The 18,029-nt window shown below is 56.6% G+C and overlaps 1 protein-coding gene across 5 annotated transcripts; it reads right to left on the bottom strand.

Moving 5' to 3' along the window:
• Positions 1 to 9: 9 nt before the first annotated feature.
• On the bottom strand, positions 10 to 13,938 carry TMEM240 (transmembrane protein 240). Of its 5 annotated transcripts, XM_039564122.1 has the most exons (5): positions 13,636 to 13,743; positions 12,709 to 12,998; positions 12,339 to 12,445; positions 2,426 to 2,634; positions 10 to 427 (listed from the first exon to the last, which is right to left on the bottom strand). In XM_039564122.1, exons 2-5 carry the CDS (start codon positions 12,763 to 12,765, stop codon positions 279 to 281), a joined length of 522 nt encoding a protein of 173 aa, XP_039420056.1. In that variant the 5' UTR covers positions 12,766 to 12,998; positions 13,636 to 13,743; the 3' UTR covers positions 10 to 278. The 5 variants fall into 5 exon arrangements, with proteins under 5 accessions (XP_039420056.1, XP_039420058.1, XP_039420055.1 ...); XM_039564124.1 differs by lacking the exon at positions 12,709 to 12,998 and having other exon boundaries at positions 13,636 to 13,938; XM_039564121.1 differs by lacking the exon at positions 13,636 to 13,743 and having other exon boundaries at positions 12,709 to 13,240.
• Positions 13,939 to 18,029: the final 4,091 nt, after the last annotated feature.

Genomic DNA, 18,029 nt, shown 5'->3' with positions numbered 1-18,029 from the left:
TTTGTCTGCTTTTTTTTTTTTTTTTTTTTTTTTTTTTACATATATACACGAGTCTGACAATAAAATGTGGAACACAGTGCAATGTCTTGGCTGCGTAGCATCCAGGACTGGCTTAGTTGTGCATCGTGGCGCGTCCACCCATGGACACCCGGGCTGGATTCCGTAAAATCCTGTCCTCAGCTGGCTTGGGAGCAAACCAGAGGCTGTTCCCCTGGAGGAAGAGCGAAGTCCTGTGTGTTTTAAAAGCTGGCTGCAGTCCTTGGAGGGGAGGGTGTCCCTCAGAGGTGCCGGGGGCTGGGGTGCCCGTTGTGGTACAGCTTCTGTTTGATGTGCACCATGTTCCCGGTGGCCTCCTCGTACTGCCGGTGGTGACGTTTCCTGAACTCCTTCAAGTTACAAAATTTCGGAATCCAAGACCAGGAATTGTCTGGAAGGCAGGGAGGAGAGGGAAGGTGAGGGGTTGCAGGAAGAGGTGAGGGTGCTGTCCCAAGGCACAGCCACCCCTGAGCTCCCTTCAGGGCTGCACAGGGACAGGCTGTGGCACCAGTGCCACCCTCTGCCCCCAACACCTGGCCAGGATCATTTTTTACCCATTAGCTCATCCCTCAGCCCAGGAACCTTTCCCTGCAGCAGCATTTCAGCTGCCACCCACTCCCATGAAAATTTTGCCTGATTCCACCCAGAAATACACAGAGCCCAACTCCTCAAAGGGCAACTGGGAAGTCCCAGAGAAGCACAGATGGCCCAAGGACGAGCTGCTGTGCTGGGAGTGGGTTGGACTCGATGGTCTTTGAGGTCTTTTCCATCCCAAACAAGTCTCTGAGTCCACGGCTGTGAGGTGCTGGCGACTGCCCTGACCAGCCCTGCAGCTAACTAGGGAGCTGCTGTCTGAGTTCCTATGGAATATTTGCTATCCTGAGGAACCTCTCCCATCAGGAAGGAGCTCCAGGTTATTGTAACGGGCCATGGTTGGAGCTGATCAGGCCCCAGTGTGACACTGAGTCACTGCTGAGTGGTGCTCGTGCACTCCTCGCCCTGTACCAGCACAGAATTTGTGTTTCCCCTGCCCCTGGCTCCATTTCTTTCCTCAGAAGGGAATTTTCACTTTGTTCAACAAAGAAACAAATTCCTTTCTGCTTGCTGCCTTTAAAATTACTCATTTGCATCGTTGATTCTGAATAAATAGGAAATATTTAGGTTCACTGCACTGTTGGCCAAGCCTTTTATAAAAGCCTTAAAATAGGCAAACACCAGGAGGGGGGAAAAAATGAAACAGAAGAGATCAATTAGCTGAAATACTAAATTAATTACTAAAAATAAAAGCCTCCATTCACAAGGGGTAGGCTGGGTGGTGATCCCAGCTCTGGAGAACACCTCACCACAAGGAGAGCTCCTGCCAGCCCTGCTGCCTCCAGCAGCTCTGATCTCTGATGAGAATCAGGAGTCACAGCCCCAAAACTGGCTCTCAGAACCTGAGATCTCACTGGAAAATCAGCCCCTGCTTGGGAAACAGCAGCAGCAGCGGAGCCCCGGGAGAGTCCTGACTCAGAAACTGCTGCTGGGGATTTGGGAAGACTGATGGGAAATTAATATCGTTTTTTATCTGAGTTTTTAGAAAGAGAGAGTCCACTTCCCTAATTAGAATTTCTGATAGGCCTGCAGATAAATCTTCCTCTCGCTCACTTCTCCTTCTCCTCCGAGTTGTGATTTAACAGCACCATCAGCCAGGAGCTGGAGAGATGGAGATTTGTAGGCACATTCTGAGGGAATTTCGAGTCATTCTCTAATTTAATCGTTTTCCTGTCATCTTTTTCTCCTCCAAATATTAAAATCCACGGGATGCCCGTGCTGAGGGAGGAACATGGGGCAGAGAGAGCCTCTGAAGGAGCATCTTTGGGTGCTCCTCAGGGTGTTAATTCAGGATTTTAACTGCTCCAAAGCCTGACTGTTCTGCCCAATCCTTTCCCCCGTGGGGCTGATGGCACAACTGAACAAAACATCTCCCCATCTGGACAGCTGTGAGGGTGGGAAACCTCAGCTGACACCACGCAGATGTCTGTCACTGTCACCACAATGTCACAGCTTTACACAACCAACACCAGCCTGCTCTCCCAGCAGCACTAGGGAAAAGAAAAAAAATCCAGGTTTTTCTGGGGAATTTTGGTCCAGCCCGAAGATGTTCTGCCCACAGAATTCCCACACCAACACCCCTGCTCGGGTCAGGGAATCATGGAACATCCCGAGCTGGGAGCGACCCGCGAGCACCATCGAGCTCCCGGCATCAATAGGGCCGGGACATCCCTGGCCAGGTTTGTGCCACATCCACATGGGATAAAGCATCAGGCTGGCCTTTTCCAGCTCCCAAGGAGAGGGCAGGGACTGAGGGAAGAGGAGGAAGAGGAGGAGGAGGAGGAGCAGCACTTACCATACCGTCGGCTGGTCCTCCAGGCCCGCACGGCGTAGTGGAGAACCCCGTCCATCCACACCAGGAACCAGCTTATACAAAAGCCCAGCAAAAGTCCCAGCATCAGATCAATCTCCTGCTTGGTTACATTGTCAGTCACAAAGTAATTCTCCGAGGAGTCCACCACTGACTGGTCCCCGTCGTAAGGGATGACATAATGGACATGATGCCTGGAGCAGGGGCAGAAACAGGGGCGAAAAAATCAGTGGAGATTTTTCTTTCACCTTTCCTCCCCGTTCCTCCCACCATCCCCAGGAAGAGAAGGGCTGTCCTGCCTTTTTGTGCTGCTGTCAGCACAGAGGGAGGGAGCAAAGCACAAAACCCCACGGCTGGAACTGATGTCACATTCCTGACACGGCTCCCTGTGCCCCGGCTCATCATCTACAACACAGGAGAGGAGATCAAGGATGGCACGAGGCCACCCCCGGGATGCAGAGGGCACATGTTGGAGGCAGAGGCCACCAGAGCAGCTGTGTAGCCCTGAAAGTGCCACCACCACCATCCCCTGCAGGAGGGACAACTGTCCTGTTGCTGCCCTGCCCTGGGCTCCGCAGATGTCCCCACAGAGGATCTGCTGCTCTGTGTCCCCTCTCCCTCAGTGAAAAGAGGCTCGTGTCCCTCACACATCAGGGCAGAGCGTGTTTACAGCCACAGAGGAGGCACAGGAAGGAATTCCTCCTGCAGCCTCTCGCTCCTGGAAAAGTCCCACGAGCTCCAAGACCACCTCAGCTACTCCTGCTCCTCGATCTGGGGGCTTCCTCCAGGACCAGGCAGCAATTCCTGCCTGGAGCAGACAGCCAGAATCCTTCCCAGCACTGGAGCTGCTGGCAAAGCTCCCCCAGGTCCCTGAACACCTCCAGGGGTAAAGGAGCAGCTCTCCCAGCTCCGAAGCTTCCCAAGGCTCCCAGGGCTTGGAGAGGCTGCCCCTTGCCAGGAGGGGGATTGGGCTCGTTTGTGCCATGAGGTGATAGAGACCAAGCCTGGGATGAAGCTGAAAAACCCAGGTTCACCTGGGGAAAAGCAGGAAAATGGCAGGGATGGGGTGAGGGAGTTGTAGAGTAGGAAAAAAACCAGGCAGGGCTGTGGGGGCTGCACGGGAGGGGATGAGCAGTGACAGGTCCCTGGGAGCTGTGAGGGGTGGGAGGATCCCGGAGGATGGGGGATGCAGGAGGCAGAGCTCTGCTCTGGAGCTCTGCACCTGCTTCGAGCAGCTCTTCACCTTCCCAGGAGCGCCGAGGCTGCCCAGCCTCGCTCAGCCGGGCACTGACCACACCCCAGGAGTGACCACACGCCCAGCCAGGTGAGGTCCAGCCCCGCGTGCCTTCCACCACCACAATCCTGGCATCGCCAGTGCCCCCAGTCCAGGAGCACGGGGCTGTCCCAGCGCTGCCCAGTGTCCCCAGCATCCCGTCCCTCCTCGCCCAGGCTCTGCTCCCACTCGCCGAGCAGAGGAGGCATCGCTGAGGCCTCTGAATATTCATGAGGTGCAGGTTGCTCGATAATCACGCCTGAGAAACGTCCAAATATTTACACAAACAAACCTCCACTCAAAGGAACCTTCTGAAAACAGCCCTAATCTCAGCGCTGCCTTAATGGGGGCCACCTGCACCACAGGCACCGGGGGTGCTGGCACAGGGCTGGCAAGGGCTCCGGGGTGGCAACCAGACCCTCCAGTCCCCATTTCCATCCAGCAAAAGGGAGCAGGCTGGGAAGGGACGGGAGATGGCAGCTCTGATGGCTGAGGGCAGCCCTGCTCCTGCCTCCTCATGCTGCATGGTTTGGAACAGAGATCTTCCCTCTTTTGGCACTGGAAAATCCGGGGGCAGAGGCTGCATGAGGGAGGGCTCCCCAAAAGGAACGGGAGGGTTCCCATCAATGCAGCCAAGCACTTCCCATGTCCCATGCTTCCCAAATCCCTGCAAACCCACATCTCCCATGTCCCATGTTTCCCAAATCCCTGCAAACCCATGTCTCCCATGTCCCATGCTTCCCAAATCCCTGCAAACACGTATCTCCCACATCCCATTCTTCCCAAATTCCTGCTGATGCCTGAAGTGCAAACCCACATCTCCCATGCTCCATCTTTCCCAAATCCCTGCACACACACACCTCCCATGTGCCACGATTCCCCAAATCTTTCCCAAATCCCTGCACACACACATCTCCCATGTCCCACGACACAGGGACACCTGGCCGGGCCCCAATTCCCTCCCTTTTGCTTTCTGCAGCACAGGCACAGCCTAAAGGCTGAATCCACAAAGTCTGGACTCCTTGGAGCTTCCTGGGCAGGGCCTGGCTGTGTCTCCTCTGCGTGGCCGTGTCACAAGCCCTGTGTGTCACCTGTGCTGTGTCACCTGTGCTGTGTCACCTGTGCTGTGTCACCTGAACCCCCCCCAGCACTAACACAGCCATCCCTGAGGCTCAGGGAACCCAAACTCCCCTCCCCCACACCCCCAGGACAGGTTCCTAGGAGCGAGCACAGAGCTCTGGGGTGGTTTTCACCAGAAGAGGAAGGTCCTGGAGCTCGCCCCTGCCTCTGCTCAGGGATGTCACACACAGACCAACACCACCAGTGCTGCCCCAACACGGGCACAGGGCTCCTCACCCCTCACAGGGGGTGTTCCTCCCACCCTGCTCCCCTTCAGCCCTCGTTCCCTGCTCGCCAGGCACCAAGGAAGGGACACGGTCACCTCCTGCCTGCCTCGTCCGTGTCGGTGCAGGCTGACTCTGCACTCTGCAGTGGGATCTCCTCCAGCTCTCCCTTTGCTGAGCAGCACCTCAGGGCAGCTCTGAGGGCCTGGCTCTCCTCTGGGGTCACCAGCTCCCTTTCCCTGTGCAGGGGACTGTCCCCAAAGCCCGTGGCTCCAGGCCAGGTTCAGAGCTGGAGTCCCTGCCGCTCCATGGGAGACCAAATTCAACAGAGGGTAAGACCTCTGCCCTGCCTGGATTAGGAAACTCCATTACCCACAATTAGAAACCAAAGTTTGGATCCCAGGTACGAATTTCCTTAAAAGAGAAGCCTCCTGTCACTAAAGCTCCCCAGGAAAACACCTGAGGCCCTGCAGCCCTCCAGCTTTTGGGAACCCCGAGTCACCAGAATAATTCCATACAGAGGAGATCCCAGAGCTGCATTCCCACTTTGTGGAGTTTTCTGGAAGGAGTTTAGCAAAGCCCAGGGAAGATGAATTTTTCCTGCTGCTGCAACAGTTGGGAGAGCTGGGCTGCAGGGAATTTTATCCTTCCCTTGCCTTCACAGAGACAGGGACGAGAGCAGGGACAGAGCCCCACAAGTTTTCTGCTGCTGCTGAAGCCCTGGGGGATGTTCCAGGAGGGAATCAGACCCCATCCCATCAGCACAGCACGTTATTAATAGTGCACAGAGGACCAGGGTCCCACCTCTTGCCCAGGGGATTGGAAACTGGAACATGCCCAGATCCAGAGGGGGAATGTGTCAGCTCTGAGCTGAGCAGGGGGTGGGCGCAGGAAACCCCCACCAGCTCTTCCAGGGCACTGCCAGGGCAGGGCAGGCAGGGTCTGGCTCCTCAGAACACAACCCTGCCATAGCCCAGCAGCCAGGGCTCACTTCACCAGCCAAAACCCTCGTGAGAGGGACAAAACCCTCCCTCAGAGCCAAAATCCTCCCTCAGAGACAAAACCCCCCCTCAGGGACAAAACCCCCCCTCAGGGACAAAACCCTCTTCAGCCTGGCATCACCTCAGCCCCTGCTCAGGGGTGGGTGTGAGGTCTCTGGGGACCACGGCCCTGTGAGAGAGGTGTCACATGAGGCCCTCACCAGCCAAACCCGTGTTCTGTCCGTGTTTATTTACAAGAAAAGGACGCACCAAATGATTCCTGAGGGCCAATTCCTGGGCAGTGCCAGCTAGTGCTGGGTTAACCCCGTGCCACCTCCCCTCTGTGCCCACCCTCAGGGGATCCCGGGATATCCCGAGCCGTGCCCAGCCTGGCTGTGCTGTGCCGCTGTTGGGGTGGTCACGACACACCCGGACAGTGCCTCTTTCAAGGGCCAAAAAGCCATTTATTAAACAAAGCAGCCTCTTTTATACACCTTTTGTGTGTTATCATTCCTGTTACAGATTCATTGGCTGCTAAACTGCTACAACAGACTCCTTGGCTATTACTAACCACAACGTGCTACCACCACCTATGGCATAAGCATTCTGAATTCAAGGTGCTGTTTTCTCCTTCTATTGTTTAACTTTCATGCTTCTGTTGTTACTACATTCTCACAGGTAAAAACTAATTGCTTTTCTTCTCACTGACTTTCCTCACAGCCCTTCGCTAGCCAAAGTAACAGGCCTGAGCCACAATTTTACAAAGGCAACAAGGCCTTTGTTTTGTAAGGTTTTACTTCAAATGCCACAGTGCTGGAGCTTCCACAGGGAGCACAAGCAAAGGTGGGGACAGAAATTCCAGCACACCTCGGGCCACAAACTCCTGGGCAGCAGAAGGGGACAGGCTGGATGTGCTGTCACCCGGCTCAGGTGACACAGGCAGCTCGCTCTGTGTGTCCGCACACGCGTGCCCGAGCTGGAGCATCCTTGTCCCCATTCCCAGCCTGGGACAGAGAGGGAAAAGCTCCTCTGCTGCTCCCGGGGCAGCGGCTCCGCTGCCGGCTGCCCCCAGCGCTATTGTCCCTTGCGGTGACCTTGTGTGAGCGCGGCTGCTGCAGCCACAGCCCGGCTCGGGAGCCGCTGGAAAAGCCACGGATCTGCTTCGAGCGCACAGAGCCCGGCGCTGCCTCTCCGCTCCCCTCACCCCCCGCTCCGATGGGGACGGGGACAGGGATGGGGACAGGGATGGGGACAGGGACGTGCCGATGCTCCGGCTCAGCCCGGCTCCCTCCCGGGCAGGTGACAGTGGCAGCCACGTCACATCTCCCGGGCTCACGCTGCAGCTGCCACATCCTGGCTGGACCAGCCCCTTCCCCACCGCCAGCTGCAGCAGGATTTGGGGGAATTTTGCCTTATCCAGCCCCCAGGCAGGAGCCCCACAGGGCTGGAGGGAGGCAGAGCCTCCTGCCCTGCATCCCTGCCTGACCTTGCAGCCGTTCCTCAGCATCCCGAGCAGCCCAGACCTCGCAGAGCCGTTCCCAGCAAGGCCAGGCTGCACACCAGGGTGGTGGCACCGCCGAAAACATCTCCCCGGTGCTGGTCCTGGTGGAAACATCGCCCTGGCACAGCTGCCAGGAGCCCAGGGAAGTGCTGGTGCTCCCCAGCACCAGGCAAAGAGCGCTCCCAGCACGTCCACAGAGGGTCTGGGGACAGAGAGGTTTCCAGAGCGGCTGGGAAAGGTGGAAAGACAGGAAAAACGTCCCTCGTGTCCCTCCTACCAGCAGTGCCACCCTCCCCAGTGATCCCAGCACCAGGGCAGGGCCTGCAGCCTCCTCACACATTCCCGTGCCCAGCCCAGGGCATGGCAGGGTCCCCACGCTCTCTTCCCAGGACAGGTCCCTTCCCTCCCGGATCAGAGCCCGGGGAGGGCAGGGCTGGAGCATCCCTTGGGCAGGAAGAGCTGACCCGAGGCTGGCTGGGCCCCCAGCTCTGCTGCAGGGTGCTGGCACCCAGGTGAGGCTGACCCTCCTCCTGGCCCTTCCCAGCCCTGCTCACGGGAGAGACAATTCCTGGGAGGGAAAGGCTCAGCCAAGGTCGCCCAGAAGGTCAGTGGCAAGGAGGACACATGCCAGAGCTCTGGAGGTCCCTGTTCTCTCCAGACCAGGAACCTGCGAGCCTCCCAGGCTGTTCTGGCAGATCCTTGCTCCGTTCAGGTGTCATCTGCTCCCTCCAGCTCACCCTGCCTCCTCCACGGACACCCTTTGGTGTTTTTCCTTTGCATGACATCACCCAGCTCCTGATCTGCTGCCAGCTCTCTGCTTCCAGAGAGGACCCTTTGCTGGCTGGGACGGAGAGGCTCAGATGAGGGCAGTGCTGCACCTCTGCAGTCCTGCACAGCCCTGCCCTGCCCTCCCCGGGGACAGCCACGGCCTGAGCAGGGATTTGGGCAGGGCCCAGCACAGGGATTTGGGCAGCCTGGACGCCTCCACACGCCGAGGATGGAGAGTGCCAAGCGGGAGCGTGGCTGTCACCCCTCCGTGCTGCAGCCTGGAGGCAGATGTGACACAGGAACAGTCCCTGTCATGCCCAGCCCGTCTGTGCAGGCTCAGCTCCAGGTGCCAGGGCCAGCCCTGTCTCTTTGCTGACATTCTCACTCCAGCTCCCCTTCCCAGGCAGTGCCAGGAGAGTTTTCCCAGCTGTGGACGCATTCCCATGGCCCGGGGGGTGCTGGCAGCTCTGCCCTCCTTGGCTCTGCTGCTGTGGAGTGGGAAAGTCCAGCCCAGGCTGATGGTGACACCTCACCTGCAGGGAGGAGGACATCAGCCACCCCTCAGAGCCCAGAGGAACGTCCAGCTCGGCCACCAGGGCAGGGACACTCCGTGGCAAAGGCACCGCCCAGCCCAGGCTCACTCAGACTGAAATCAGAGGCTCAGAGCCACTTAAAAAACTGCAAATACGGACCAGCCAGGGCCAGGGCAGCGTGAGCAGCTCCAGGCAGCCCAGCTCCCCCCAGCCCAGGGCTCCAGGCCCTGCAGCCACCCAAACTCTGCACAGCACAGGTGTCACAGCTCCCATCTGACACCACGGACTCAAAAAGCACCTCCCAGGCCCTCTTGCCCCAACAAATTGCTCCTGGCATAAAATGACAAGCAACAGCTTCAGCCCCAATGGCCCTGATCCCACAGGGAAGGGTGAGGGTGGGGATCAGCATCCAGCAGCACCTGGAGGTGGGGTTGGTTCCCTTCCCTAGTGTCTTGACCTTCCCCAGCCACTGCAAACACAAAGAATGCTTAGGGACACGGCAAAACAATCGACAGCACTCCTTGCACTTGTCCTGCGACCTTCCTGCTGGGCCAGAGTCCCATGGAGGGGAGAAGAGGCAGAGCCCAGGGACAGGCACAGCCCTGCCCACCAGGACAGACCCAGCCACAGCCTCCATGAGCCTGAGGAGCTCTTTGGGGTGGCAGCTGGAGCAGCCAGCCCTGCTGGCCATGCCCCTGGGGGACTCCAGTGGCCCCAGAGCCCTCAGAATGTGGGCAGAGCCTGGGCACGGCTCGTGCTGCTGCCTGCCAGCCTCCCCAGAGACCAACACCGGGTCCCAGCCAGAGCAGAAAGTGGGGACAGGAACAAGGGAGTCCCAAACTGGAGCTGGAAACAGCCAGGGCCCATCCCACTGCCAGGGGAGTGGGGATCCAGGCTGAGGGTGCTCTGAGGACAGAGCCCAGAGCCCCCCATGCCCTGGCACACCTGGCCTCAGCTGGCACCTGGGACACAGAGCCAGCCCTCCCTGCCCACAGCCACCACCTCTGGAACAGCTCCCAGGCCCTCACAGGGACACGAGCTCAGGGCAGATTGCAGCTCCTCCTGGAGAGCCCATCCTGCTGTGCCCAAGGCCAGGTACTCACGTCCAGCCTGGGTGCCTGGACATGGTGGACAATTCCTGGGGAAGGGCTCCACTCTGACGCCCTGAGGAAGGAGACAACCAGAACGGGAGAGTGGGAAGGAAAACATTTCTGAATGAGTTATTGGGTCTGACTGACACTGCGACCCAGGCTGGGGCAGGAGGGAGATCATTAATTGCAGCAGCTCAGCCCACTGCACATCAATCTTCATTCATTCCAATTCCTCCTTCCCTTCCATTTCTGCAACATTTACTTATTTTCCCCATTCCTCCCTGCAACACACTGAACTGCAGCCAGCTCCCTCCTCCAAGGACTCCCTTTGGTTATTGGCAAATTAAGTTCTTCATCAAGCCCTGGTAGCAGTGCTGACAACAGGCTCCAGGACACAGCCCTGCCTGGGAGAGCTCCCTGCCCCAAGGGCCGAGCTCTTGGACAGCTGACAGGAGGGACAAGGCACGTCCAGCCTGTAAATCAGAGGGTTCCAAACGCTGCCATTGGGGCAGCAGCTCAGAGCAAACCTCAGCACGAGGCCACCCCAGGTCCCGCAGCGCAGGGAGGGTTTGTGAAGTCTCCTCGTCAGGCAGGAGCAGAGGCTCGTGGGCTGTTTCTGCTGGCAAGAGCCACTGCTCCCACATACCTGAGGCTAGAGATAAACTTTGCTTTTTGCCTCCTCTCACATCCGCGCTCGGCAGTTTGGAAGCTGGTTCGTGCACTTTCGAAGAAGTGACCCGGTGATGTCTGTGGAGAGCACCATGGGCGATTTATCTGCCTCAACACACACAGAGGGAGAGCAGAGAGGGGTGCCCCTGCCACCTCCTCAGCCGTGGGCAGAGGGGACACTCTGCCAAGCCACCTGTGAGAGCTGTCACTCCTCAGCCACTCCAAACGTTACAGTCCATTACCAGCAGCCCATTTTCACCACCACTGAACCAAGCAGCGATGAGCAAAAAGAACAACTGCTGGAAGAAGCAGAGGAAAAGTCCTAAACTAAGAGAAAACATCAAGAAGGCTCAAAAAAACCCCAACAAAACAACCAGAAAAAAAGCTAAGAAAAAGCAAATCCTTGCCAAAAACAAGTCGAAGACACTGTGGATATTTTTTGCCCACAGTCTTTCAAATTGACCTTAAGAGGGAGACACCCAAGGAGCTGAGTGTGCTGCCACATCCCCCAGGCCTGGCTGCTCTTGGCCCCGGAGGTGCTGCCAGTGCCTTCTCTGCTGTTCTGTCACAGGAGGCTGAGGAGGAACCGTGGGGAGGAAGGCCCCGATCACCTTTGGGGCGCGAGGCAGCGTGGAAGGGCAAAGCAGCCTCTCTTCACTAAGCCAAGCACATCCCAGCTCCAGCTCAGCTCCCGCTCCAGGGACACCAGGGGGATGTGATGCCTGGGAGACAGGATGCAGCTGGCTCCAGAGGCAGCTCCAAGAGGAGTAAAGCTCAAACCTAAACGCTGGATGTGACAAGGGAGGGCTCTCCCAGCGTGTCCTTTATCTGGCACAGCCTCGCGCTGCTTTCCTCCCCCACAGACAAGAAACTCTCCCGCAGGCAGTGAGTAACCAGGCACAGGAGGGGAGCGAGGCCTCCGGGAGCACAGGATAAGGAGCACCAACAGCAGTCCCACAGAGAAGGGGGAAATTCACCTCCCCAGAACTCAGCCCTGGGCCTGAACGGATTCCAGAGCAGCCAGATCGCAGTTTCAAGCTGAGCACTTCAGCAATTACACACAGGAGAGATGTTGTTTAGGAGAATTCAGCATTCCCAAGAGCTATGGAGGGAGGCAGGTATTTGTCCAGTCATAAACTTGTGCACCACTCCTGGCACAGCATCCACCCCAAAAGCACAGCCCGGCCTCCTCGGTGTGCTGTGTCCAGCAGCATCACAACTCCCAGGAGGAAAAGCCACAGGGAATTAAGATCTGATCAAAAGATTGCAAAGCCTCAAAGTGACTCTGTCCTAGACAGCCACATCCTGGCCTGGACAGGGATCCTCTCATTTCTCCAAACCCTGTTCCATTTATAAGCCACACAACCACCAGCTGCAACACCCAGACCACAAACAGGCTGGGGAACATCACTGCCCAACTGACAACAAAGGCAAAATGACAGACGTTTGAATCAAAGTTACTCACTCTCCCAGGGCTCCCGAATGCCTATCCACAAACATGGAAAATGGACTTCCAAGCGCACAGAAAACTCTTCTTCCGGGAAAAAAACCACCAACCCCCACCCCCCCTCAGCCCGGCTCCTGTTCATGCAGGAGCTGCTGAGGAAGGTGAGACACAGCCAGAATGCAAAGATGGTAGCCCAGCCAGCAGCTCCCTGTCGCTGGTCACCACCTCCCCGGGGAGACAAGGTGGGAAGGGGCCGGGGGGCAGGGGAGGGAGAGGCTCTGCAGGTAACTCACCTTCCACAGTTGCAGTGACAAACTCGGTCCTCCCCTCTCAGATGCGGTAGGATGTAATTGTGAAATCTGTCCAACAACGCATTCATGTCCATCAAGCAAGCTATTGCCTGTAAGAGCCCACAACCAAGGCATCTGGTCAACTCTGGATGATGGAATAAAACATTGACTCCAGTTTGATTGCCAGAGACTGAAGCAGTCATCAAGAAAAGAATCTTTGGTGTTCAGTGGGGCACACACGCGCGCACACACACACACACACAGAGGTGCACAGGCTGAGGGACAGTGCGGGGGGGAAGGTGGAAGGGGTGGGGAGGGGAGGGGGGGTTGGGGGACGACGATGGAGGGGAGGGAGATAAGCAAAATCTCTTACCATAACGATAGAGGCGCCCAGGATCATGAAAATCATGGTGTTTGCATTCATGGACATCAATAGGGAATGGCCAGCGGTCGGGTCCGTGCGCCCCCAGCCCGCGGAGGGCGAGCGGCGGCCGCGCTATTCCGCAGAGCCGAGCGCGGGGCGCATCGCGCTCGCTGCCCGCACGCTGCGGTGCGGCGGGGGGCGGCGGGGCGGCGGGGCGCCCCCCGCGCACACACACGCACTCCCCCGTGCCGGGGATGCCGCGGGCTCCCGCGCCCTGCCCGCTTTATTTTTTTATTTTTCTAGGACGAATGTGACAGGTAAAAAAAAAAAAAAAAAAAAATTAAAAAAATTAAAAAAAAAAAAAAACAAAAAAAAAAATAAAAATTCCACCCCCGCCGCTGGCCCCGGGCTCCCCCCGGCCGCGGTCGCGGCGGGTGTGCGGCTCCGGGAGCGGGCACACGCCGGTACAAGCACAGCCTTCATGCAGCAACTGGGAAGCGAGGCAGCCAAACCCGGGGTGGGGGGGTGGGGGGAGGCTGGGGGAGGAGGAGGCAGGCTGCAAAAAAATCACCCACTCCGGGGGAGCCTCATCGCATCCTCTCCCCCGACCCTCCCCAAAATCATCCCCGCTGCCGAGCGCTGCCAAATAAAAATCGGAAATTAAAAAAAAAAAAAAAAAAACAAAAAACCCCAGCCCTCAAATCACCGCGCCCACCCTCAATCCCCCCCAAAATGAGCCCCACGAACCCTCCCGGCTCGGGGCTGCGCTGTCCCCGCCGCTCGCTCCGCGCCGGCAGCCCCCGGCCCAGCCCCTCCCGGGCGCGGGTGGCTCCGCGCCGCCGGCCGGCCCCGCTCGGGGGAGGGATGCGGGATGCAGCGGGGGGGAAGATGCGCCCAGGCAGCGCCGGCCGCCCCCTCCCCAGCCCGGGCATTTACCTACGTGGGGAGGCGCTGCTCCGGGAGCGGCTCATGGCGAGCGGCGGCAGCTCTGCGGGCCGGCCCTGCGGGGCTCCCCCCGCCCCGCAGCCGCACGCGGAGCCCCGGCAGCGGCGCTTGGCTGCGTTTCCAGTGCCACACGCCATCCTCACCCCGCCCTTCCTCCGCCCGGGGTCGGCCCCGGCCCCTCTCGCCGCCCGCGGGCTCGGCCCCGCCGGGACCCCCCGCCCTCCCTCCGCCCGGGGGTCCGGGCACGGCCGGGGGTGCGAGCCCCGGGCTCCGCCGCGCCCCCGCGCTTCCCTCGGCGCCTCCTTCCGCCGGCTCTGCCCGCACGGACCGCGCCGGCCCTTGCGGGGGTCCCGGCCCCGCGCCCCCCGCCCGCGGGAGGCACCCAAAGGGCACCCAAGGGAGGCAGAGGATGCCCGGCTCTCCTTGGAGCGGGGAGCAAATCCCAGCTCTGCTGCAAATCCTCCCCGCACTTGGTCCCCCGGGAAAGGCTGGGGTGGGGCAGAGAGACCCCGTCACTTCTGTGGCACAGAGAGCTTTGTCCCATCCACCAAACCCTAAGGCCAAGGAAAGGGTCGTGCTTCAGGATCTCCACGGCTTTGTCTCACTGTGGTATTGGTCAGTCCAACTCAGGCCACGTTTACGAGCTGCTGGGAAAATGAAAAGAAAACAAGTGACCAGCCGATAAGTTTCTGCTTGTTTGGTTGTTGTTCCTTTTACAGCAAACGAGGCGAGGTGGAGGAAGCGATTCCAGCCACCACGTGGGAAATGCGTGGCAGCTGAGCTTGATGTCCTGCAGTGCCTTCCCCTCCCGGTCCTCAGCCTTGCTCAGGGTGAGTTTCTCCTCGCTAGAACCCAGGTGTTCGTTTTCTCGGGCTTCTCAGGGTCGCCAAAGCAGAGTTTGCTGGTGCTGGGTTTTGCATTTTTGAGTATTTGTTTTCCTTCTGCTCCTCAGGCCACAATCAGCCTTCTTATGTAATGACTTGTGTTATATAAACTCCATTCTTCAAGGAGCAGTCATTAACCTACTACTGGGTATTGAAAATACCAAAATACTGTCACACAATTAAAATCACTAAATGGTGTCCTCAAATTAGAGCACAGATTGCTTCGCAGATTTTTTTTTTTTTTTTTTAATTTTTTAAAATTGAACCACACACATGAAACGTTTGACAAGCCAGGCTCTTCATGCAAAAGAGCAGCAGGGCTGGGAAGGCACCTCTTGCTGCACCCTGCACAACCCTCTGCCCTGAGCTACTTCCACTTCTGACTGAGCTCAGAAGAGGATTCTGCCATGGAAGTGCAGAGCTCAGAGAGGCTGCAGCTGGTTACTCTGCTGGTTGTGGAAAACAAAAGCGTGCTGGAGGCACTGAGGAGAGATTTTGGCATTGGCTCGAGTAAAGCCATTTCCCTTTCTGTGCTTTTGGAGCACAGGTCCTGCCTGGCTGCTGGGAATCCCAAACACCCCTGTTGTGGTCAGTCCTGGCTGCTGGGAATCCCAAACACCCCTGTTGTGGTCAGTCCTGGCTGCTGGGGTCCCAAACATCCCTGTTGTGGTCAGTCCTGGCTGCTGGGAATCCCAAACACCCCTGTTGTGGTCAGTCCTGGCTGCTGGGAATCCCAAACATCCCTGTTGTGGTCAGTCCTGGCTTCTGGGGTCCCAGACATCCCTGTTGTGGTCAGTCCTGGCTGCTGGGAATCCCGAACACCCCTGTTGTGGTCAGTCCTGGCTGCTGGGAATCCCAAACATCCCTGTTGTGGTCAGTCCTGGCTTCTGGGGTGCCAGACATCCCTGCTCTGACCCCTCTGGGTGTGAGCCCCACAGTCCTGGTTGCTCCCAGTGCCCTTCACCTCCCACCTTCAGCAGAGCTGCCTGACAGGTGACAAACTTCAGCCTGGTCCTGGGCAAAGCGCTGCTGTCACACCTGCACTGAGCCAGGTGACACCCCCACCTGAGCAAGGACTCTCTAAGGTGTGAGTGTCTCTCTAAGCTTCCAGCTGGCACCACAACGGGTTTGTTAAACTCAGTCCTAATTATTACTGCTAGGATTAGCTGTTGCCTTTGGAAAACCAGCACCCACCCTGCCTGTGGCTCCTGCTCAGCTCCAAGCCTCAGGTTGTGCTGTCAGCACCATCCCCACCTGGACAAGTGCACAGGCCACCTCAAGGGATCTCAGTGGCATTTGGTCAGTCCCTAATCAGTATTTTTCCCCCCCCTGTGAACATTCAGCCCCAGGTAGGAGTTTATCACAAACCACACCCGCAGGAACTGACTCCCTCTGCTTTTCTCTTGAAGGGAGCACGACCTCAGCTCAGTTCTGTGGTGCTCACACAAGGCAGGGTTTACAGGAGAGTCTAACACCAACCAGAGCAAGCATTTCTTTTCCTTTTGAATTGTTTCCATACCCTCTCTGGACTCCACTCATCGGCTTTTATTCCCATTTTTCCCCCCAGTTCTGTGCCAGAACAAGTGTTTGTCTTTATCAATACCTTCTCCTAAGATCCAGCACATCTGAGAAATGAAGCTGGATACTCAGCAACAGTTCCTCGGGCTGCTGCACTGGGGAAGTTTATTTGGGATCATCGACCTTTGCACAGATCCAGCAACACCAAAACCTTGGGAAGAAGCTCTTTGCCGCCACGGGCAGCCTGATTGCATGATCTGCACTCCTCAACAGGCAGGGAACTTCAGGAATAAGACACCAGCAGTGCAGAGGGAGAAAACCACCAGAATCCCCAGTTTTATTTACATAAAACCATTTGAAAGACGGGCTGATGTCGCTGACAGGGAGAAGGATGTTCTGAATGTTCTGAAGGTCTCAAGAACCACAATAAAAACTGCAAAACCAAGGGTGACTCGTGTGAAAGAGACTTCAAACTAGGAGTGAGCAGGGCTCTGCTGCTGTGCGCCTCATGGATGGGATCTGCAGAGGGATGGAAACCCCAAGAAGTCCCTGGCAAAGATCTGCCCACACAGGAGCAGCATCAGCTTCACAGAGAGCAAAACTTTACACTTCAATAGATGTCATTCTTTAATCCATCCAGCCTTTCATAGAAAGTCAAAAAAGCCAGAGAAGTGCTGACAAAACACAACCGCTGTGCTTGGAAAGGAGGGGATGGGAGGAATCTGCATTTTAAAGCCACCTCTGCCCGCCCTGTGGAAGCTGGGGGAATATCCCAGATCGCTGGAAACTCTCCCTGCCAGCAGAAATTCTCATTCCTCTCAGTCTGTGCTCACAGGGTGTGAGCTCTTCCTGCTTCTCTCCACTAAAGAGGGAGAAGGCAACAAGGGACCTTGAAATCTTTCAGCACTGATTCTCCATCAGTCTCCAGCACACAAACATTTATATCCCCCCCTGCTCTTAAAGGAAAACCACATTTTGTCCCATTTCCTTCAAATTAAATGTTTCTCTTGAAATTTCTTTTGACACAGAAAATAACTTTGGCCTTGTGTTTAGCCAGTTTTACACCCACACACAGATATTTTTGAATGTATAAATGTGTGTATCTCAAAGGCAAGAACCCCATAAAATCCCTGTGTAAACTGAGCTTCACTGGCGATTTCAGTGCTAATGAAGCACGTGGAGAAAAAGTATTTCTATAAATCATAAACTTTTCAGTAACCTGCACGTTAAATGAGAAGTGACATGTCAAGGGTTCTAACTAATCCACAGAAAGGACGGCTGTAAATCCCCATGAACACACAAACCACAGGTTAAAACACCCTGTGTGGGGTTTTTCTGCCTTTCTATGAAATAACAGCCAAGAACTGTGGATAAGATGAATTATGTTGAAAGTAGAAAACATTTCCAAACAAGTTTCACCTTGCCACAGAGCAACTTCAGTGCTGGGGAAGGAAAACTCTGCTCCAAACACTCAGCACACTGTGCTTGCTTGGAATGTCTTCTTAAAGGGATCAACTGAAGCAGTTCCTACAGAACCATCTCCTTCCTTTGGCTGGAAATATCCCCATGGAAACAGAGATGGTACCAGACAGACAAATGAGGAGGAGCAGAAATCCTTCAAATACAGAGTCTCCAGGAATAAAACAGGACAGGCAACTGGAAAAGAAACACTCAGCAAACCTCATCACCACTGCTGCTCCAACTCCCCATCCCCTGCTTGTTCTGATCTCGTCATTCTCCACAGAATTTCTGCTTTAAGTGTTTTTAACAGACAGAAAAACCCCAGCACAGGTAATTCTGGGTTATTAAACATTCCCAGGACCCAAGTTAGGATGCACTGACCCATTTGGACACTGTCCAGGACAGGGAGGGAGCTGGCAGAGGGCTGAGTTTTACCACAAAGCCGTGGCAAGCCCAGCCAGCCCCAGCTCCCAGGAGTGGAGAGGTGTAAGGTTTCTTTGAGGGCCTGACTCAGAGCTCAGC

The sequence above is a fragment of the Corvus cornix genome, chromosome 21, assembly GCF_000738735.6.
Source record: "Corvus cornix cornix isolate S_Up_H32 chromosome 21, ASM73873v5, whole genome shotgun sequence".
Taxonomy (NCBI): Eukaryota; Metazoa; Chordata; class Aves; order Passeriformes; family Corvidae; genus Corvus; species Corvus cornix.
Note: the sequence above shows the minus strand (reverse complement) of the source record. Positions and strands in the feature narration are given on the sequence as shown.